The 23927-nt window shown below is 41.7% G+C and overlaps 1 protein-coding gene across 1 annotated transcript in view; it reads right to left on the minus strand.

The window, feature by feature from the left end:
- The window catches only part of LOC144687336 (RNA helicase Mov10l1-like), a 47773-nt gene extending 23846 nt beyond the window's left edge, over positions 1–23927 (minus strand). The window contains exons 1-12 of the mRNA XM_078553316.1: positions 23897–23927; positions 21662–22186; positions 20681–20881; positions 18775–18889; positions 18502–18679; positions 16046–16116; positions 10610–10701; positions 10400–10458; positions 5134–5255; positions 3761–3908; positions 2541–2725; positions 1649–1795 (exon numbers count right to left, since the gene is read on the minus strand). Of these exons, the coding sequence (XP_078409442.1) occupies positions 1649–1795; positions 2541–2725; positions 3761–3908; positions 5134–5255; positions 10400–10458; positions 10610–10701; positions 16046–16116; positions 18502–18679; positions 18775–18889; positions 20681–20881; positions 21662–22186; positions 23897–23910 (1857 nt within the window). The 5' untranslated portion in view covers positions 23911–23927. The remainder of the gene's footprint in view (positions 1–1648; positions 1796–2540; positions 2726–3760; positions 3909–5133; positions 5256–10399; positions 10459–10609; positions 10702–16045; positions 16117–18501; positions 18680–18774; positions 18890–20680; positions 20882–21661; positions 22187–23896) is intronic.

Genomic DNA, 23927 nt, shown 5'->3' on the forward strand with positions numbered 1-23927 from the left:
GCCTGACATATTGCACTTATCATCTGTTACACTGCAGGAAATGGTATCAAAAAAGTGCCTTCAACTCACGTGTATCTTTGTTCAAAAAAACTAATAGAATGTTTTATATTTGTTTTTTTGAACAAAGATACACTTGCGAGTGAGACGGGGCTTTTCTGTTGCCATTTCCTACAGTGTAACAGACGGTAAGTGCAATATTTTGCACAAAGATACACTTCTAAAAGATTATCAGCCCCCACGTTAAGAATACCTGAATTTATTTTTCCCCCGGCCAACCAAAAAATGTTTGTGTCATAAACACGACCCAAGGTTTTAACTGATAGGCTCATTTACCTTAATCATTTCCTGATGCAGAAATAATTTTATTAGTTTTTTAAAACCACATATGTTTACACAATGGAATTACCTGGCCCCAATTTCAAAAGAAGTGTCACGTCAACACCTGATACAGAAAGCTCCTATACAAACAAATGAAATGCTTTAATACTGGTTGTCCAGGCAGGGTCTTGACATCAAGGGATAGGTTTCCAACTTGCTGCTTGAGTGTGATAATGGTGTTGTGGATTAATTAATCCACAATATTAATTTTCCACGAGTTGAAAATCTGCTCTCAATTTTCTGAGTACTGGGCTTTAAAGTATTTTGGCTGACATATACTCTTATCTGTACCAAAAGGAATAGAAGTTTTGGGGATAAGTGTGTGCATTGTGGATGCACAGATGTTACCTGAATTCAGAATATAGCTTATACATATAACAATCTTTGAAACGGTTTACATGTCAAAATTTAAAAAAAAAACACATCTAATAAAAGCTGCATTAATAACTCAAAGACCATTAGTTTTAATATTTATCTCATGGACCAGTATTTAAAATGTATCCTTGGGTTGATCATCACCCTATGATGGTGATTATTCTGTACACACTACTTCAGACATTGGAGTCTTTTGTGGGAGGGAAAATGCAATCTTCAATTTTTATTTTTCCTACAACTGAATTGAGAGATGTTCAAAAGATTCCTGTTGGCTAGTCCACACTAAACTGCTTACTGCAACTACAAATTTAAATAAGTGGATTTAATTTTACTAATACAGTTGCTGCAAAATAATTATACACAAGGAGCCGAATATTACTGCTGCCAGAACAAGCTGTAGGAAAATATCATTAAATTACAAATGCTTTGGCTTGGAATGTGGAAAGGGGTGTTTAAGGTTAATACATAAGCAACAACTCTGAGTGTGTTGATAGCTGGACGCCAATGAAGGCTCAGCCTGAGGGTGTGGATGGTTTTGAGGGGAGGATATTGGGAGCGTACAGTGGCAATGCTAAGTAATGAAAAGGACTGTCCAGTATGTAGTGCACGAAATGGGGAGATGATCAAGGGTGAGAATAGGTACATTGATTTAAAGATCAAGGAAGCCAAAGGGAGTTAGTGTATAATTATATACAGGATGATATGAAGAGTTGCAACTGTTGTTAGATGGGAGAGCACCTTTGTTGACAAGCACTAAGGATAGCTATAGATTATCGCTTTTTACAATTTAAGGATGGTTTGGTCTCATTAAAACTGGAAAATTTTAAGGACAGTCAATTTTCTCTGCCCTGCCAAGATGTTTCCTAATGATTTTATCCAAAGTGAAATATCATACCTCTCCAGGTCTGCAAGTGGCATTCACTCGCACCATGTCTCCTTTCTTCAGCAAATTGCTTTCATGTAAACGTAAACACAGCAGGTCAGCAGCACTGTTGGATGGAGCGGAACCCAAAATCCGACTGTCTGGTAAAGTAAAGTGAATCTAAACAGAAGCAAAAGTCCTTTTACAATTCGAGCATTGAGCTCTCCATACCCCAGTCAAACAAATAAAATTTTAAAAACGTACAGAAAATTAGCATGTAGCAACTCTTCCCAAAACTTCCTGTGGAGCCATTTTCAGATTTGCTTACTGATATCCAAAATTAAGGAATGCTTCGAGAGAATGTTATTGCAATTGATAAATCTGCAAGTGAACTCTTAAATAAAACTTGGGCATATTTGATTTTCCCACTTCATAAAGTATACCTGGTTTAACAAAGACTTCTTAGAATGTTATCAATTAATGGATTCTTTAACAATTCAGATTAAATAATAGCATTAAATTAGAGCTGGGATGATAGCACAGCATATTCATTGCTTCATAGAGTGGCAAGACATGAGTTTGTGCACATGGTTCCTGTGAAGGTGATGTCAGCTGTAGAATGTGATAAGTGCTGAACCGAAGTCAGGTTCTACAAGATGATGACGAAGAAAATAAGGGAAAGTCACTTCCTGGTACTGAATTCAATGAAGGCCAAATAGGAAATGGCAGGTCAACTAAAGAAAGTGGATTGGGAAAATATACAAGTGCCTTGGTATCCGGCCCCCCACCAAACTGGAACAGGCTTGCTTTAAATCCAGAGGGCTAATCCATCCACACTTATAGGATGCAAATCACCAGAGGCTGTGGCCAATCACATGTAATCTTAAAATGCATTGATTCCTATAACTAACAACTTATAAAATACCTGCAGGATGGCTTCGAGGATAGTGACCGTTTTTCCAGTGCCAGGAGGTCCAAAGAGAATATATGGTGTTGGTCTACATTCACCACGGAGGATCCTCTTGACTGCAGACCTTTGATATTCATTCAGCAGTGAGTTGAAAAAGTTAAATTCTTGCCCATTGGATCGTTCACCTGCACGATTTCCTCCTACAATATTTTTGGTGAAATTGGAAGCGGTTATGATTTAAATATTTTACCATATAGAAACTGTTAAAATGGTTTAGCATAATTCACTAACACACAATCCATCAATAACTAAAATGCAGGAAGGTAATCAAAGAATTAATTTTAGGTCAGCAGGGGATTAGTTTCTTAAAAACATAATCCCTGGTCTAGACGGAGTTAGCTAATTTCAAAGAACTCTCCTTACACCTGACTTACACTATCTATATTCAGGGGACCCAGAGAGCTTCTCTGCTTATTTTCTGCTGTTTGGAAATGTAATGCAATGATTACAACACAGGGGGGCTGGGAACAGCTAAAGCACAATCCTCACACATGGGGCAAACTACTGTATGATTTGCCAAAGTTAGGAGGAAAGTAGATGTTGACCTCCAGTGTTAGAGTCATGTGGGCTAGTTTAGAGGGAGTCTCAAAGATCACACTGATTTCCAATTTTCTATTCGAATAGGCTACATTATCTGCTGCAGCAATTGTGATAAAGCCATCTTGGCTAGGAACACAGTAACTTTTGATTTGAACTAAGTTAAATTGCAAAGGTTTTCCCCCCTGTACTGAAAATAAGTGGAATTTGTAATTAGAACATTAAAGGCCAGAATTTTCGGGTCGGTGGGCGGGGGTGGGGCTTGCTCGCTGGCGTGTAAAATGGCGTGCGGTGATGTTGGGCGTGCGTCCCGACGTCACCGCACGTCATTCAGATTTTCAGTTTGGCGGGTGTGCAGCTGAGTCGGCTGCGCGCCCACCAAACTGTCAAAGGCCTATTAAGGCCATTTAAATATCAATTAAAACAATAAACTAAACTGAGCATGCGCGAAAGAGCGCACTCCCCGACTCGGTGAAGACTCTGTGATCGCACAGGTAGCGCTCAGGGGTTCCAGGCGCGTGTCACGCTGGGGCGGGCCTTAATTGGCCCACCCATGTAAAATGGTGGCGCCCACCCGCGCCTGCCCAAACCCCCCGACAGGGAGAAAATTCTCCCTAAAGTGTCTAATTTGCACTCACCATTTCCAGCCTGTGCAGTAAGCGACAATCCTTCAGACACCTGCATCATTTCAGTTGTTCTCTCCTTCATAACTTTGTTCCCACTATCATGGCACGAGCCCTTCTTACCTGTACAGGAACAACTTAATTTTGCATCCACATCCTTTTCCTGAAACAATGTAGGGATATAATTTTAAAGTGACTGAATAGATGATGTGTTAGGAGGCAGTTTTACAGATTACACAGTATTTACATCTTCTCAATTGGCCATTTAATACAAGGTATCAGGACACTTAAAAATGTTGAATGGTATTCCAATTATAAAAGCAGCATGAAATAGGGCATTTTCCATTCTGCTATAAACTGTGAACACATCACACTCTATTAGATAATCATGTTCAATATTTCATGCTAAAGCCAGAGTCCTTCCATCACTTTGCATTGAAACAAAAAAGTGAACATTTGACGTCCACAATCGTTCCTGAACATATTACTTAAATATTCAGTGTTAACAAAAACATTGGACAACTGGTTAGGTGGAGTTCCTGTCTGTCGTGTATTAGTTTAGCTCCTTCAAACCATCAAGTTCAGTGATTCTCTAAGCAAGTTTTACCCAAAGAGTATATTGTTGTTTATTCATATAAAAAACTTCCACAAAAACTCAACTTCTTGAGGGGTGGGGGGGGGAATGAAATTCACCCTTTGACAATGAAAATCTGAAGTGGTTAATGCTCACAAAAGTGGTTTTCATTCAAATTAGGACCAGTTAGCTAATTAAGACCAATGATAAATTCAGCTCAAGCCAAGACGCAAAACCCCGAACCTGAAAAAGGATTTCAACTGGTTGTCTTCTCTACACTGCCAGTGATTGCTAAGATACTGCACTAAACCAGTGCTTCTCAAACTGGAGTCTGTAAAATTGTGAATGAGTGGCAGCCTGAGGTGGGCTTGGTGTGGCCAAAGGGCGAGAGTAGAGTGGGGCTGCACACGTGCAGTGCAGAGTGGGCTGGCTGTCTCATCTTGGAGGGAAACCGTACATGGAGGAGTGCTGACAGCAGTAGGGAGACCATCATGCAGACCTGCAGCTACCAAGGCTAGGTGACGGGTAACATTTGAAAAGGAGCCCTTCACCAAAATGTTTGAGAAGCACTGCATCCTACCCCTAATGACAGAAATCAAACAATATTGAATTCACTGCTCTCCTCTACTTGGGTTTAAGTTAACCCTAATAGGAAAGAGGGAAAGAAAGGCAATGTAATTTCTTAGTTCAAAGGAACAGACCAACATGCAAGCATAGCAAACACAAGTATTTGTGATACAACTGAAGATTTCTTTATCACGTTCAATGCAAGTATTTTTTAACATTTTTTTTTAAATCCCAAAAATATTCTTACTTTCTTAGTCTGGTCTTGTGACCTGCAGCAACTCTTCTTTTTGTTTGACACAATCGTGTCAATATCATCCCATGTAGTAACAGTCTGTGGAGTTTTTGCCACAATATTCTCCGGGAACAAAACTGGGGTTGGGATGGGTAAAAAGAAAGGGAAGTTACTGGCTGAATTAAGAGACAATTTAAAACTTCATCATTGGAATAAATTTGTCCCATTACAAAACAATCTTCCAAGGGATAAAATTACTCCCCAGCCTCAAAAGTGCTTAAGTGAAGCGCCATGGTTATCAATCCAACCCTATGCCCTCCAGGTTCAACTTGACCACCCTATTTCCCGAAGTCCCAACACAAGAGTTATCACACTCAAACACTCACTCAACTGTCTGTAACATTCTTAAATTATATTCCTGTTAAACCAAACACTTAGGGCAGAATTTTGCCCTTGGCGGAAGGGCTCAGTGGGTCGCCCACAATCGGCGTGGCAATGCGATTTCATGCTGGCGGGCCAATTAAGGCTTGCACAGCGTGAAAGGCGGCTGGGTAGCTCCGAGGAGAGGTTGGCAGGGGGGGGAGGAGGGGGGGGATGCTGTCCGCAGGGTCCAATGGTGACCCGGCAACCCAGGCAGTCTCTGAAGGCTGCCACAGAAGGACGCTGAAGTCTTGTTGGATTCCGGTGCAGTTGGACACGGCAGGCGGGAGGCCAGGTCGGCGGGGCCATTGGCCCCACGTTTCTCCGACGAGTGCCTCACAGCCCTCCTGGAGGAGGTGGCAGCCAGGGGGGAGAAACCCTTGTCCCCAGAGACGGGAGGAGGCGGCCCCCACACCTCACCAAAAAGGCCTGAGAGGAGGTGGCATCCAGGGTGAGCAGCCACGACGTAGTGAGGCGCACATGGGTGAAGTGCTAGAAGCATTTCAACGACCTGCTGTGATCGGGGTGAGTATCGTGTTGGCATGGGTCAGTGTGCACAACAGTTAAGGGCTGGCTCCCCCCCCTCGTGGACCTGAGAGGTGTTAGAGTGTGAGTGGCAATTGTCAATGATACCAGAGCTGACCAAGAGGGTGAGCCCTGGCTGCTTGGACTGAGTGCCTTGCAGCTCAAGGACCACAAATCGGATGAGCCCTGCCAGGAGTTCCCCAGGTGGGATGAGCCAGGCTGCAATGGTGCTGCAGGTAGAGAGTGGACTAATCAATGCTCCTCTGTCCTGTCAGGAAAAGGCATCCCATAACAACATTGAGAGGTCGCGGGCTGGCGGCGGACCCCTACATCCCCTAATCCTGACATGTTACGAGCAGGAGGCACTAGAGCTCGAGAGGTGACATGCACCTCGGTCAATCTGCCACGGTGAGGTTGGGATGCCAGACGAAGTTAAGAGTGCAGTGCACGGAGGTGAGAATGTCAGCTATTGCAACCATTGTAGTGTTCTCTCTATATTGATGTGAGCCTCAAAACTGGAGTCCCCATTGATAATTGAAAGATGGGGGCACCATGATGCAGATATCTGTTGTCTCATCAGGATCCCAGGCATACACAGTGACAGTGTCATGACCTAAACTAATGACATGTCCTTCTTCTCCCTTTTAGACTCACCAGCAGGCGCTCGCAATGAGGAGCATGAAGGCCCACTCCGGCTCCGGAGGACCAACATGCTCAGCACACACCTGCATCACACCCTCTTTGTCAAGCAGGCACCAGTGCAGATACCAGCACCTTGGTGGGCATTAGATTGCCGTTTAGTATCTCAGTGCACATTGGCGAGGGCACTTTACACTCACTTGAGGTGCAGGAGGAACAGGAAGTGCTGAGGGCGGGAGCAACAGTTGGAGGACAACTGGAGACTAGGACAATGCTCAGTTGATGGCTGATGATGGGCCTCTGGAGTTGTCCATTAGGCAGCAGATGCTGGAAGTCCAGGGGGTGTGCGGGTGCATCTGGCTGAGATACATGAGGGAATGCATATCATGGTCTCCGTTTGGGAGGAGTCCCTGAGGAGCATGACCACTGCGTTGACCCTCATGGCCGAACGTAATGTCTCCTCCATGGATAGTGTGGCCACTCTCATGGAGAGGCTCCTCCAGGGACTCAATCAGGGGTCTCTGGGGATGAACTCGGACCTGCAAGCCCACACACCGGCAATGACCTCAGCTGGTCAGTGTCAGTGTGGGAAATGGATTGGGCACCTTGTATCCCAGCTAGGTGCCCGTCCATCAATGATGAACAGGGAGGTCCAAAGTGACCTCACGTGGGTGCATGAGCTGCCTGTCATCTCTGCAGGCTCCTCTCAGGGCGCTCCGGATGACGCCAGCAGCTCCTCCGCCCTCTGCCAGTGACCATGGCATCTCATGAGGCTGCGATGGCTGAGGAGATGCCAGCTGTGGCACTGGCCGCTCCCTCCCAGGCGGGAGCCAGCACAGGCTCCATGGGCCAGAGGACGGCCGCCAAGGTCATCAAGACCAACAAGGCAGCAGAGTCAACAGGCTGTCTCCAATACCAGTGAGGCTGAGCACCTAGACATAGCACCCGCAAACGTAAAGTACCTTAAGCACAAGACGGCCTTATCACAGGTGATATTTTGTTCCCCCATTTTGCTTTGACTTTTTTAATGGTGTGATTAGGAACACTGGTTTATGTTCATTTTAGCGTTGTTTCACATGCACAATTAAATGAGATTTTATTTTGTGCTATGAGCCTCTGTATGCTTCATTTGTTCTGTGGGTGCAGGGTAGGCAATTGTGTAATGACGGACCTGTGTCTCCTGAAACTTTATTGCGTAGACACAGTGTGTATGCTAGTGGCCAACGAAATGGTCCTGTCAGAGATCGAGTATGGAGCCAGCCGCCCTCGCATGTGGTGGTGGTTCTTATTTGGTAGGCTAACTGAAGGAACATTGGATCAAAGCATCTCGGGTGTCCCTGCCTCCCTGGAGGTTACCCAGGTCAGCATCCATGCCCTTAGCGTTCTCCTCACCGTGTTCAACCTCGGACTCACTACTGGACTCATCATCTGTGACCTGCGCAGCTGCGTCAAAATCCTCATCCTCCACTGGGTCCCCCCTTGCCAGTGCCAGTTTGTGGAGAGCGCAACATGCAACCACTATCAATGACAAGCGCTCTGTGGGGTATTGCAGAACGGTCCGGGAATCGGAAACGCATCTTGAGAAGACTCATGGTTCTCTCTAACACACTCTTGCGGAGGCGTGGCTCCTGTTGTACCGCTGCTCAGCCCCTGTTCTTGGGTGGCGGAGAGGCGTCATGAGCCACTTTTTAAGGCAATAGCCCTCATCACCCAGCAGCCATCCATCCAGTTGGGCTGGAGCACTGAAAAGCCTCGGGACTTGGGAGTGTCTCAGGTATAAGCGTCATGGGAGTTGCCAGGGTACCTTGCACAGGCTTGCAGAATCATAGGTCTTCTCAAGATGCGCTTCCGATGCCTGGACCGTTCAGGGGGCACACGGCAACACCCCCCAGAGCACGTGTCATGGGTAGTGGCCTATAGTTGTTTTGTCTATCCTCCCCTTTCTTGTGTAGTAGAATTACATTTGCTAACTTCCAATCTACCTTGCCCATTCTAGAATCTAGGGAATTGTGAAAAATCATAACCAGCATATCCATGATCTCTGCAGCTACCTCTTTTAGAACCCTAGATCCTGGAAATTTGGTGGATTTTAGTCCCTTAAAGTTTCTATATTACCTTTTCCCTGCAGATAATAATTAGCTCAAATTCATCACTCTTTTTTAGCACCTTGGTTACCCTCTATTTCAGATATGTAATCTGTGTCTTCTGTTGTGAAGGCAAACAAAACATTTGTTCAATGTCTCTGCCATTTCCTTTAGTTACTCTCCTCCTTTCTATATACTTGTAAAGGCTCTTATATTTTTTCCTATTCCTGGCTAGTTTACTCACATATTCTATTTTCTCCCCTTTTAATCAACCTTTTGGCCCTTTGCTGGTTTCTAAAACACTTCCAATCCTCAACCTTATTATTATTCTGTGTCATATGATGAGCCTCTTCCTTTAATCTAACACAATCCTTAATGTTCTCAGTAAGCCATGGATGGATCATTTTTGCCGAGTTTTTGTTTTTCAGTGGAATTTATTTTATTGAGCATTTTTAATTGTTTCTTTAAACGTTTCCCACTATTTATTTATCACCATATCTTTTAGTCTACTATTTACCCAATAAACCTTTGTCAACTCTCCTCTTAAACTTCAAGCCAATTAGATAGGTAAAAGATTCTTGTTTATGATTATGTCACTTTCAGACTTAATATGGAATTCAATTATGGTATGATCACTGTTTCCTTGAAGATCTTTTACTACGAGATTACCAATTAACCCTGCCATATTGCACAACACTAGATCTAAATTAGCTTTATCCCTAGTCGGTTTCACAACTTATTCTTCCAGGAACCTATTACCAAAGCATTTCACAAACTCATCATCCACAACACCTTTGCCAATTTGATTAGTCTAGTCTATATGAGGATTAATGCCCCCAACAATTATTACAATGCCTTTGTTAAAGGCTCCATTTTATTAATGCTCTGTCCAACAGTAGGTATTCTTCCTTCAATAAATTAGTTATCTGCCCAAAAAGACTCAATATAAAATATCACAGATATATAGCAGTGGGTGCAATCTGAATCCTGGGAAATGACTGAGAAACCAAAACTACTTTCCTTTCTCAGCATAACAACATTCTTCATCATGCAGATAAGAAATAGAGATAACCGAAACAACAAATTAGCTTTCTGTAGGATGTCAGTTTTGATTGATTTATGTGAAATCTTTATCATGTTTAACAGTCTTTCAAACTTCAAATACAAACCACCTTCAAATACAAGTTACTCCTAGATAGAGGCGAAAAGCCCCAAAATTCCTTCCAATTTGACATTTGTCAGAAAACAGCAACATGCAGATTCCTTCACCCCACCCCACCCTCACTAGGGCTATCTGTACCTTGCTTGTCCTGCTTTCTACCCTTAATTAGCACATTCCTTAGATAATATCACCACCTTCAACACCTCTTTGACCTTTTGTCTGTGATGTCTTTTGGTTATCTCCACCTATCACTGGCCCTCTATCCAGCCCTACTTGTCCCCCCACCCCCCCCCTTAAACCAGCTTATATTTCACCTCTCTTCTATTTTTGCTTAGTTCTGTTGAAGGGTCATTCGGACTCGAAACGTTAACTGTGCTCCTCTCCGCAGATGCTGCCAGACATGCTGAGTTTTTCCAGGTATTTTCGTTTTTGTTTTAGAAGTCATTAATACCTGCTTCACCAAGATGAAAAGCTTGTTCCACAGCAAACTGACATCTCCTGGTTGAGATTCTAAAAACATAAACATTCCAAATGGATACAGATCAATTCACAAGTTGTACCAACTAATTTTGTGAAGTGAATTCCTGTGCCCTTAATTTCTACTTTATTGTATGCTCGAGTTGGTTTTCTAAAACGCAACTACTGTGCATCCTGGTTTTACCTGTTATACGTAAACTCCACATCCACAGGTTCTCCTCCATAGGACTGGTGAAATGAAGAATTAAACTTCAGCATGAGCTCATCTTCATACACCTATACCAAGAAAGGGGAGGAAAAACTAGTTACCTTTCTGAGAGCAGAAAGGCCAGATCTACATATCTAAACCAGAGAAGGCAAAATTACCAATAAAAACTTCAAGAACAAATGGGATATGGTGACAGAACTCAAATGCTTATGTCACCCTGAAGTTGGAGGTTGGGAACTCCAGTTCCCGACGAGCCTCAGACCTTTTGAACATGCACTGACTGGGAAATGGCCATACATGTGCAGTTCATTTATTTTACGTTCTTCAGGCAGGGAACTGGTCCTGCATGCCAACGTAGAAACAAGGAAGTGAAAATGGCGTGAAAAGCAGGTCAGATGACTTGAATTTGAGCGCTATTACCAAGTAGCTGTCCCAGGGAGCAGGACATGGGAGGGGGACAGGGAGAAGGTTCCAAATCAGGGAGTGGTCCCTGGGGGAAGTCCCAGGGGAGGGACAAAGACACGGATCATGAATAGGTCCTGTTAAGTTAAGTTAAAAGAAAGGAGCAGAGAAATAGGCTCCGAGTTAAAGAAAGAGCTACAGTGAACAAACTTGAAGTGAAGCTGGCCTGAGAGAAGCCCTGAAGATCCGAGAAGGCAGCTGAAAGTTGCTGACTCTGTGCCGTGTGTCACTGGTTAAAGGTACCCCTTTGAAGCAGTGGTGTTCTGTTTGGCATGGCCGAAGATCTGAAAATACGCTTGAAAAGGGAGGTAGACAGAAAACAGGGAATTATAGACCAGTCAGCCTGGCGTTAGTAGTGGGGAAAATTCTAGAGTCCATTATAAAAGATTTAACAGCTAAGCACTTGGAAAACAGTGGCAGAATCGGACAGAGTCAGCATGGATTTACGAAAGGGAAATTGTGCTTGACAAATCTATTGGAATTTTGAGGACGTAACTAGTAGAGTTGATGAGGGGGAGCCAGTGAATGTGGTTTATTTGGACTTTCAGAAGACTTTCAACAAAGTCCCACATAAGAGATTAGCGTGTAAAATTAAAGTGCATGGGGTTGGGGGGTAGTGTATTGAGATGGATAGAAAACTGGTTGGTAGACATGAAACAAAGAGTAGGAATAAACGGGTTTTTTTCCGAATAGGATCGGTGCTGGGACCCAAGCTATTCACAATATATATTAATAATTTAGATGAGGGAACTAAATGCAATATCTCCAAATTTGCAGATGAGACAAAGCTGGGTGGGAGGGTGAGCTGTGAGGAGGATGCAGAGATGCTTCAATGTGATTTGGAGAAACTGAGTGAGTGGGAAAATGCATGGCAGATGCAGTATAATATGGATAAATGTTTGGTTATCCACTTTGGTAGCAAAAACAGGAAGGCAGGTTATTATCTGAATGGCTATAAATTGAGAGAGGGGAATGTGCAACGAGATCTGGGTGTCCTCGTACACTAGTCACTTAAGGTAAGCATGCAAGTGCGGCAGGCGGTAAAGAAGGCAAATGGTATGTTGGCCTTCATAGCAAGAGGATTCATGTACAGGAGCAGGGATGTTTTGCTGCAATTATACAGGGCCTTGGTCTGACCACACCTGGAATATTGTGTGCAGTTTTGGTCTCCTTATCTGAGAAAGGATGTTCTTGCTATACAGGGAGTGCAGCAAAGGTTTACCAGACTGATTCCTGGGATGGTGGAACTGACATATGAGGAGAGATTGAGTTGGTTAGGATTATATTCGCTGGAGTTCAGAAGAATGAGGGGGGAATCTCATAGAAACCTATAAAATTCTAACAGGACTAGACAGGGTAGAGGCAGGAAGGATGTTCCCAATGGTGGGGGAGTCCAGAACCAGGGGGCACAGTCTGAGGATATTGGGTAGACCATATAGAACTGAGATGAGGAGAAATTTCTGCACCCAGAGAGTGGTGAGCCTGTGGAATTTGCTACCACAGAAAGCAGTTGAGGCCAAATCATTGTATGTTTTCAAGAAGGAGTTAGATATAGTTCTTGGAGCGAAAGGGATCAAAGGATATGGGGAGAAAGCAGGAGCAGGCTATTGAGTTGGATGATCAGCCATGATCATAATGAATGGCAGAGCAGGCTCGAAGGGCCGAATGGCCTACTCCTGCTCCTATTTTCTATGTTTCTATGAAAGGTGATACTCTAATGTACTCGGAAATCCAGGGCAAAGGAATCTTGGAAGACGGGATTGAAACCCTGCGAGATGGGCCATTGTTGAAGACGACTGAGTGGGAGTGACTTTTGGAAGGAATTCTAAGGTGTGATCTTCATATGTGGAAATTGGAAACCCTCATGAGAAAGATGAAGTTTCAGCAAGATTGGGTTGGCTCACAATGTGACAAACATTTGGGTGGGTTATTGAGAAATCTATGGAATCTGATCTGGTTGCGTCTATCATTTGCTGTTCAATGCGTGTGAGAGAGAGAAGACAGGGATTTTAACTTCTCAGAGAAGAAAAACTACAAGGCAATTCGGATAGTGGTTAATTATAATCAGTTATAGGACTCAGTAAAATGATCAGTTTAGCAGGGGTGCTACTGGAAGGCTACTGAAGAGTTTAGGGAACTCATTTGTTTGCTCTGCAGTTGAAGGAACAGTGAGTTTAGAGTGCAGTTTTTGAGTGTCTTGGGGAAAGATACCAGTTAGGTGAGAAGGATCAAGTGAATGCTCAGGAATTCACCACAGAAAACCATTTGCAACTGTGTCAGTCCCAAGTGCGAAGCCTGTGTGTCAAACTAGTGGTAATGCTTCACTGGTTTGTGTGTCTGTAAAGATATTGCTGGGATAAAGGAATAGTGGGAATTTGAATCGTCTTGTATTTGTATCGAGATCTTTCCAATCTTTTTGTCTGGTGTAATATAGTTCACTTTTCTTGTTATAATAAATATTTTAATCTTTGTAGTAAAATTTCATTAGCAGACTCCTGTGAATTTGTTCAGTAACTTGCCTCCAAGGTTTCTAACGAAAATAAGTTAGGGTCAATCAAGCCAGGTTTCACACTGGGATCTGACATGTCCAATATTAACATCAGCTGGGATTGTAACAATGTAGAGTCACAAGATACCAGAACAGCCCATGTCGAATTAGAGAGCCTCAATTAAAGCAGTGATGTGGTTTCAGTGTCCTCTATAATTCAAGGATGGATATGGCCCAAGGGTTACTCTGACTGCCTACCTCTCTTTCATTGTCTTGTCCGTGCCCAGCTGGCTCTGGAGAGGGAGCAAGCAGTGCACGCGAGAGGTCGGTTGACACCACAAGGACTGGAATGCTTTGCAGATGACAGGAATAATATCATTTAGTTTTGTAAGTTACCCTTCATTTTGTAGAAAGTTATCAAAGGAACAAAAAGGGGAAGTTGCTAATCCTGTCAAGTGACCAATACTGGAAAGTACGCAAGTGGCAACAGAATCAGGCTCGACTCCAGCATGAATTTGCAAGAGATCCATCATGTCTGACAAACCCAATTGATTTTTTACGAAGAGGTGACTAAAATAGTGGACAGGGAAACGTCTATGGATGTTATTTATATGGATTTCCAGAAAGCATCTGATAAAAGTTTCTCAGAAAAGACTGTTTTTAAAAGTTGAAACCATGAAATTGAAAGCAAATTATTGACCTGGTTAGGGAATTGGCTGAGCAAGAGACAGAAAGTAGGGATAAATCGGCAGGCACTCTAATTGGTAGGATGTGACGAGAGATGTCCCACAGGAATGTGTTCGGGCCTCTACTATTCACCATATCTATTAATGACTTGAAAGATGGGCTGGAAAATCACATAACCACATTTGTCAATGACACAAAGATATGCATCATTATAAGCAGCGTTAATAGAAGCATAAAATTACAAAGAGATATTGATAGATTAAGTGAATGAGCAAAACTGACAAGTGGATTTCAGTCCAGGCAAATGTAAGGTCATTCACTTTGCATTTAAAAGGATAGAAAGGATACTTTGGAGAAAATGGGGAAAACTAGAAACAGTGGAGGTCTAAAGAGACTTGAGGGTTCAGCTACATGCATCATTAAAATGTCATGAACAGGTACAGAAAATAATCAAAAGGGCTAAAGGAATGCTAGCCTTTTTGCCTGGGGTACTAGAAGTCATTCTCCAGCTATAAAAGCTCTGGTTAGACCAGACCTAGGGTATGGAGAGCAGTTCCAACCACCAGATCTGAGGAAGGATATATTACTACTGGACTGAGTGTAGCCTAGATTTACTAGTATGGTACTTAGGCTCCAAGGGTTAAATTGAGAGGAGAGGTTATACAAACTAGGGTTGTATTCCCTGGAATTTAGAAGGTTATGGGTTGATTTGATTGAAGTTTTCAAATTATTCCTTCCCCTTCAGGTACATGCCCTAAAAGACATCATGATGATGAAGCTCTGAAAAGAGTCGAAACCTTAGCTGCTTTTTTTCTCTCCACAGATGCTGTTAGGCCTGCTGAGTTTTTCCAGCATTTTCTGTTTTTGTTTCATGATGGTGACCATGGACTTCCATTGGATTGGTCCATGACTATGTTTGGCAACGTACTGCAGTGGTTTGCCATTGCCTTCTGCAATATGGCTGACCAGGAAACTCTCCCACTCTTATGCCTGCCACCAGGTATATTGGAAGGATTTACAGGCTTATAATCAATCTGTTTGGCCATGTTATGAACACACCTTCTGTGGCCATAAAATCCTGAAGTGGAACTTGAACCCAGAGCTTCTGGCGCAGAGGTAGGGATGCTACCATTGCACCACAAGACCCACTTCAAGTTATTAAGGGGAACAAATAGATTAGATACAGGGAAGCTATTCCCACTTCTTGAGGTGTCTAGGACTAGGGAACAGAGTCTAAAAGTTCAAGACAGACCTTTCAAGAGTGAAATTAGTGAACACGTCTACACAGAAAGTGTGGTAGAAGTTTGAAACTCTCTTCCGCAATTGGTAATTGCTAGATCAACTGTAAATTTTAAATTAGAGATTGATTTATTTTTGTTATGGAAAGGTATTAAGGGCAAGGGCAGATAAATGGAGTTAAGTTGCAGATCAGCCAAGATCTCATTGAATGGTGGCTGAAAAGCTCAAGGGCTAAATGGCCTACCACTGTTCCTATGAATGTAATGTTCTCTACAATCAAACGGACTTACTTACCAAGAATGACCACCTAAATGCAATACTTAGAGCATAAGGCACATTTAAAACAGTACCTTTTAGCATATGTCACCAAGCTGACAGAGAAAGAGAGATGAAGCAAGAATACTGGGGGAGCAAGCACAATAATCATGACATCATTCAGATTAATTAAAAGAGGTCCCCTTTAAGTCAGAGAAGTTTGTTTCCTCACAAACAACTGGAAAAAACAGCATTTGCCCTCTAAAACATTCTAAGTTTACCTCAGATACAAAGCCAGAATATCGCACTTCAGCTTCTGTATAACAAGAATTCTTTAATATTATTCGGTCACCTAATGACAAAGAAAATACATTTTAACAGCACTTCAAAACTACAAGAATATTGAGGCATTTGGTCAAATAACAGCATTTAAAAATGCACCCTTTATCCTAATCATTTGCTGCACCTTTCACGTCTAGATTCGGAAAGAAATAATGTTCCGTTGGTCCTAAAAGATTTGTCTAAAGGAAGTCATGTAACCTCGAACATTAAATGCAGAATTGTGTGTAAATTAACTTGAAAATTACAGCCTATGCTTAATTCAAAATAGCTTAATACAAGCTACTTCGATTTTGACACTTGGGGAGAATCTAACCATCTCCCCTTGTCATTCAATTGCATTGTCATTGCTGAATTCCCCACTATCAACATCCTGGCAGGGGCGTTACCATTGACCAAAAACTTAACTGGGCTAACCATATAAATACTGTGGCTACAAGAGTAGGTCAGAGGCTGGAAATTCTCTAGCGAGTAACTCACCTCCTGACTCTCCAAAGCCTGTCCACCATCTACAAGGCATGAGTCAGGAGTGTGATGGAATACTTTCCACTTGCCTGGATGAGTGCAGCTCCAACACTACTCAAGAAGCTCAACACATCCAGGACAAAGCAGCCCGCTTGATTGGCATCCCATCCACCACCAGCACACATTGACAACAGTGTGCCCAACTACAAGATACACTGCACCAACTCACCAAAGCTCCTTCAACAGCACCTTCCAAACCCTGTGACCTCTACCACCTCAAAGGACAAGGGCAACAGATGCACGGGAACACCACCACCTACAAGTTCTCCTCCAAGTCACTCACCATCCTGACTTCGAGCTATTAATGATGGACAATAAATGTTGGCCCTGCCAGCAACACCCACACCCCGTGAAAGAATAAATTAAAAATTCTTGCTTTACTGTGTTTTGTATGTTGCTTCATTCAAAATATTGGTTAATTAAACAGTTCAAGTGCAAAAACACCCACAAATAATTAGATTATCCCTTATATTATCTGTATGTATTTCACGTTATCAGCAGTGAGATATAATACAGTATTGTAATTGAAACAGTAATTCTGGGGCATTCCTCATAGCTCAGTAGATACATGCATATAGCAATACTGGATCAGGCAGACAAGTGGTGTTCCAACATTAATCTCTCGTCTATATCAATACGAGGCCTCACCCATCAATTTCAGGCAACAAATCTGTTTTAAGTTCTTTTCCTAAAACTCACTAATAACATCATTCCCTAACTGAGGCTGGCACACTCTCCTGACGGAATGCTGTACTGATGGAGGTGCCATCTTTCAAATAAGATGTTCCAACGGGCCCTTTTTGCCCCCGCAGGTGAACGTAAAAAATCCTGCAGCGCTTTTTGAAGAAGAATAGCTGAACGCTCTCAGTGTCCTGGCTGTTAATGGGAACTTGCTGTGTGCAAATTGGCTGTCATTTCTTACTTGAAAAATAGTGACCATACTTCAAAAGTACTTCATGGTTGTAAAGCACTTCGGGACATTCAGAGGTGGTGATAGGCACTATATAAATGCAAGCTTTCTTTTTCTTCTTTCACTGGCCCCCCTCAATGATACTTAGTGCCTCAAAAATCCACGCACAAGACTCTCTCAGCACTTTGGGATAAATACCATGTAACCCTGGACCATTACTAGTTTTAAATCCTTTCAGTTTGTTGAGGACTTCCATCCCTTATATCAAAGCCTGAACTTTGCCTTGATAATTTTTGGAGAGGTTATGTTGTGGATGCATATTCTCTTTCTCTTATAAGATTGCTGATCAACATAGTTATCACATCTCGTCACCCTTTTAATGTGTGTGGCTTTCTCACTTGTGCATATTCCATACCAAATTCATCACAAACTCCATTTTAATTTTACTTCTCATGTATTGCCCAGCCTCGTTTACCCTATTTGCACACTCAGTTTTATTTTATTATCTCTGGTGTTCCTTTTTTGAATTTACTGCTATTGGTATTCCTTCTCGATTCCCATTTCCTTTGAATATCCTTTTTAATATCGCCTTGCTTCAAGCAGGCAGCTTTATTAGCAGTTGCATACAGGTGCACTCTTACAGCTTAGCTCATCTCCTTTATTAACATTCATTTACTTTTAGTTTTTAAACATTGAATCTGTACTCATATTTCTTGAGCAGAATACCTGCATCCTGTCTCTAATACTTTAGAGTGAAGCTCTCTTACAGTGAGACGTTTTGTTCCTTTGCCAACAATCATGCTTTAATTTCATTTTGATAGCTCCTTGGAGACGGTTTGATACTTAGATTTAGCATGCCACAGCTGTTGCGCTAGATGCTGTTACTTTATTTTTGCAGCCACATCACAAAATGAGCTGGCTCAAATTTTAGTTGTCTACAGAGTTTGTAAATGTCCAACTAACCAATAGATACAGATGGGCGACCTTCTACCAACCCTGGCACCTCCAGAATTAGGAAGTCTCCTTGCTTTTTCAAAGCTACTGCGATCATGTTAAATTCCCTTATCTCCATCTCAGCTTTGATCTCTTCCAGCCAGAGAAGAGTTGAAAAATGGTCTTTATATTTTGCCATGCTCAGAGCCTAAGAAGATTCAAAACAAATATTCACTATAAGCAGAGTTAATTTTTCTTTTAAAATGGGGAAAGTACTGACTGCAAATAAGTTAATTTACTAACCTCCGACAAATTTGGCTGAATAGTCAGGACATCCGCACCTTTTCCAATGCACTCCTTCAATCTCTCAGGTATAGCATACTGTGGAAGAAAGCTAGGTATGTGTCTTCTGGCCAGTCTAGGCAGAACATTCACAAAGTTATTCAAAGTTAGATGAGCTGTTGCTCAAACCTCTGAAAGTACTTTTCACTCACTACACAATAAGTTATGCCGTCCTGAAGAGGGATCAAGCAGATATCAGCTGCTTTCATTAAATTCCACATTGGAGAATCTGGCCGTTGCCCAGTCAAAAACAGCTTTTAATCTCATTTGCAAGCTTGTGCTTCTGAGTACAATGATCAACTATGCTCTAAAAGCCATAGACCTGTTTTAATCGTTAAAAAGTATGTTCCCGCAGTCAAAAATTTGTAAATCATATTTCCTAACTACAGCTATATTCTTAATTGTGTTCAACTTAAGTCTCTGAAAACAGTGACAAATAACATTTTACTTTTTCTGTGCCACTCCGCATTTCCATGAGATGGCATCTCAATAGGATTTCCCATTATGTACTGGACAGTTACTTGGTGTCACAGGCACACACCTGTAGCTACACACTTCCACCTCTTGATAGAACTTCATAAGATCCCATTCTCCAGCTTTCTGCAATTTTTCCAGACTGCCCTGTATCATATTTTCTCTTCTGATTTGTTAAAAGTTAAGGTTAAACTTAATTCCCCCTCTTTTTAAGCACTTACTATCTTTCAGATTATTTGCCATCTAATTGTAGCATTTAAATTTAAAAATTATCTTCTCTACCATCTCTGGGTTCAGCTTTGCTCCACCTAACAAACTTTGGATTATATTTAATTAATTGATCCCTTCACTTCAGTTAAATTTATTTCACCTCCCACCTCAGCCTCCACCTGTACTCTGACCTCTCTTCCAGGAGAATCCTCCAGTTGACAATCCTGCGACTTTCCAAAATCCTCCTTCCTGCAAGAAGTTCCAATCCAATTCCTTTGATGGGCTGATTCAGGCATCTGATCCTCAAGTAATTGTCTTGCTCCTGGCTGCCATTCCCCCCCTCGACTCAGGACTCCCATCTGGGAAGTTGCTCACTCCTTCAACCCACTGGTATCTATTTTAGCCCAAGTTCAATATTTTCCCCCTGCCTTTCATTGGCAAAAACCTTTTCAGAAAGCTATGATTATATAATTTTAGTAACTTTTATTTGCAACACAAGTGGGTCGGACCAGAATTCTGAACAGTCCCCTCGGTAGACGAGACCCACCCAGCTGTTTGTCTGGAATGTGTAATTCAATCCTGTCAGCTGTAAGGTAATTCAAAGTTCTCTGCAATTTCTAATCTGATCCAATCGTCGCCAGACAAGCAAACAGGCTTCCAAGCACACAGTGCTGCTGTGATTGTACAGTATGACTGGGAAGGTGATTTGGCAGAATGCATAAGTGGAGTTGTAGTTTCTATTTCAATTTTCCATCTCAAATGCTCCTTACTATCCTAAAATCTATTTAAATTTATTACTGAAGATTCATTACATTAATGCATTACCCCAAAGGCAAGAATGCAATTTTCTTTTAATTTACTAATTAAATAAACACAGCTTGTTTGAAAGTAATGTATTTATACACAGATGTCATTAAATCAGTTACAGGGTAGGACCAATTCCCCACCTGATGAAGTCATTTAATCATATTTCTAACCAATATGCATGGGACTCATTTTAAAATAATGCAAGTCTGGATGACCACTGTGCAATGTCATAGTACACCGTCCATAGGAGCACAGTGCCTCTGAGTTCACACTTTGTTCATCGTTCCCTTGTTATAACGCATTGAATCTTCTGATTAAGACATGAGCAATGCCACTGGAGATATGCTAGCATAACATTTCAAAAACTTTGTGGTACCTTGCAGGATTTTTCACGCTCACAACCATGAAGTTGGTTTCCTTTTGATCTGTTTGAAGGGATTTGGGTTGCATGGGATGATATCGGGATCTCGGCTCAAGGAGAGACTCCTCATCACTCTTCACATCCACCTCTACATAACATCCCATCACAAAATCATTAAAATAAAGCAAGAGAAGATCTTTACAACGACCAGGATTTCTGTTAAAAAGTCAGAATTACATTTAATAGCTAATCATGTGAAAGAAAACAAGTGGATTATTGGAACTGTTTCAAGCAATGTGCATTGCAAGTAAAATAAATATTAATACAAAAATCCAATGTACTCTCTAACCATCACAGAAAAAATTGGTTCCGTCAGCAGAAGGGTAGGTAACATATAATTAAGATCACAGGCAAAAAAGCCAAAGGGTAGATGAGGGGTATTTTTTAAAACTCAGCAAGTTATGATGATCTAGAATACATTGCCTTGAAGGGTGGCAGAAGCAAATTTAGTAGCATAGAGGGGAGCGTGTATGAACTTAAAAAGGAGGCCTATGAGGAAAGGGCAGGGTAGTGGAACCAACTGGATAGCTTAAGGGGAGCTCCACAGGCACAATGAGCCAATTGGCCTCTTTCTGTGTTGTATGATTCTACAATACACTAGCTAATCTGGGACAAGCAGGAGCATGAGAGAGTGGTAGTAAAGAGGGAACCAGCATGAGGGAGGCAGTGGACCATAATCTAACTAGAAAGTAGGAATTCCTTGATCTACTTTCAGGTGGCTGAGCAGGCTTTTAAAACCAGAAAAGGAACAAGGATATTTTAAACATTCAACCAAAATTAGCTAAGGCTTTCACTTTCTGTGCCATCATTTTTGATCATATCTAATACTTAAACCTCAATAAATTTATTAAAGTTAGTGCTAGCTATCTTTTAAAAAGTCAGTTCTTTGCATAAATATTCTATTCGACAATAAATTTTCAAAACTAAGATTCTTACTTTGCTTCACACACTACGTTAATGTAGGCTTTTCCACCAGGTAGTATTTGCAGTACTGTTTCACCAATTTCTGCATTTGTACTGAGTTCCTGTTTCACTTTTTCACATTTTCCGTCCGCATCATCACAGGTTTGCAGACAATTTAGCTGATTTGCTGAACTTGAAGAGTCTGATGGCAGGTTGCTCAGCAATTTATCTCGAGTGCTTTGTGGACTGTGTGAAACATCTGGTTGATGTGAGGTTATCTCACGAGGTGTAGGTACATTAGTGTGATCGAGTGTCACGTGGGGGTACTTAGAATCTGGCTGACCCGATGCCTTGGGAAGAGAACAACCGAGGACCATATGTGATGACTGGGATTGAGTCATTCTACAGTTAGGTTCAAATTTAATGGGACTCTGTTGTTGTATGGCTTTATTTTCAGGGATGGTAACTAAATGTGGTGATGCCAGAAAGAACTGATTTCCTCTCTCCCACCCTGCCAGCTTGTAGTTCAGAAGGCTATAGCTCTCTTTCCCTTTGTTCCTGAAAACAAAAATCATAGATGAAGTAAAATAAACAAAATGTACATCAAATCTCCACAAAACTTATATCATCCCTTCCATTACGTTGAGAGCTAGAAAACCACAAATATTTAACCACGTGTCCAGAGACTTTCAGACTCAAGTCATAGTATGTCCAAAATCCAATGTCTTTTAACTCAGTTTGGCCAAGTTCTTCTTGCTTGCTTTTGCGCTATTGTTTCTCTAAAAACTGCTGAAATGCTCTATGCCATAACATATTGTATGAACAGAGGAGCAAGAATAGACCATTTAGCCTATTGAGCTTGTTCTGCCATTCAACAAAATCATGATTGATTTGCAACCTAACTTCATATGCTTGTCTTTGCCAGATATCCCTTAATAAGTCTGGTTAAAAATATAATTAATCTCAGGTTTAAAAAATTAACAATTGATTTGGTCATATTATGATGCCTGTACCCTTAAAAGCATATTCCCTTCCTAACAGCACTGTGGGTGTACCTGTACCACATTGACTGCAGTGATTCAAGAAGGCAGTTCACCACCTCCTTCCCAAGGGACATTAGGGATGGACAATGAAAGCTGGCCTAGCCAACATATAGTCAACCCGTAAACGAAAAAAAAAATTCCATCATTGTGGTTGGTGGCTGTACCTCAACAACTCTATCCAACTGATTAAATGATGCACCTGCAGTGGAGACCAGAGCTAAAGGAACATAACCCGGGCAGCTCGATGGTTACTGAATATTCCAGTTCAGAAAGATGAGAGTTGAAACAGAAAATGCAAGATCTTGTACTCGACTGAATTCTATTCACAGGTAATAATGAATAGCATTGTCACAAGGAAGATTGGAAAGTCAGAAAGAAAGTGAAGCATGTTCAAAATTAATGCATTTAAGGTATTGGTTCCAAATTCATCTATTGGTTAGGTTTGCACCAGCCCATTAATTGTGGTCCTTAAAGAACACTGACACTCATGCACATCTAGTGGCACTCAGGATCTTGGTAAACATTGGATCCTGGTCTTTCTTCTTGAAAAACCCAGAGGAACCCATCATCATAAAAAAGGTTCCAATATTGTGACTTCTTTTACCAGCATCAGAAAGATCAGCGCATTGTTTTCTTTAAATAGAGATAATGATTCTGGGCGATACCTCCTGATGAAGTACCTACTGAGTTAGTGTTTCATAGTTCTGCTCATGAACATAACATAAGAACATAAGACATTGGAGCAGGAGAAGACCATACAGGCCGTTGAGCCTGTTCTACCATTCAGCATGATCATGCCTGATCTTGGGCTTCAATTACACTTTTCCTGAGAACCAAATACATTTTTTTTTGCTTACCCTGCTAATTGTTGAGTTAAAGAACACATTTTGTCTCCTATTACGTTGATCACTCTTCAATGCAACACAATTATGCAACTTGGGCTAGTTTCTGCACTGAAGTGTCAATAATGTATTCGCTTAGTGGGCTTGGAAGCTTCCATTCAATCCAATTTTGCCTCTGAAGGCCTACAATGTCAACAAGGTAACATGGGAACTTACTTAAACCTTTAGGAGATTAGTATTATTTTAGTCAAAAAGTATAATGCCAATGTATGGAATCTGTATGCCAACTAAAGTGTAATTCAACGGCATAAATACAAACTGTAATATTGAGAGTCTTACATTTCTCCTTCAGAGACTGAAAATTGTACTTGACATAAACTTACTCAATCCACACCATCAAGTCTTTCTTCTCTC

Source organism: Cetorhinus maximus, chromosome 12 (genome assembly GCF_964194155.1).
Source record: "Cetorhinus maximus chromosome 12, sCetMax3.hap1.1, whole genome shotgun sequence".
NCBI classification, from domain to species: domain Eukaryota; kingdom Metazoa; phylum Chordata; class Chondrichthyes; order Lamniformes; family Cetorhinidae; genus Cetorhinus; species Cetorhinus maximus.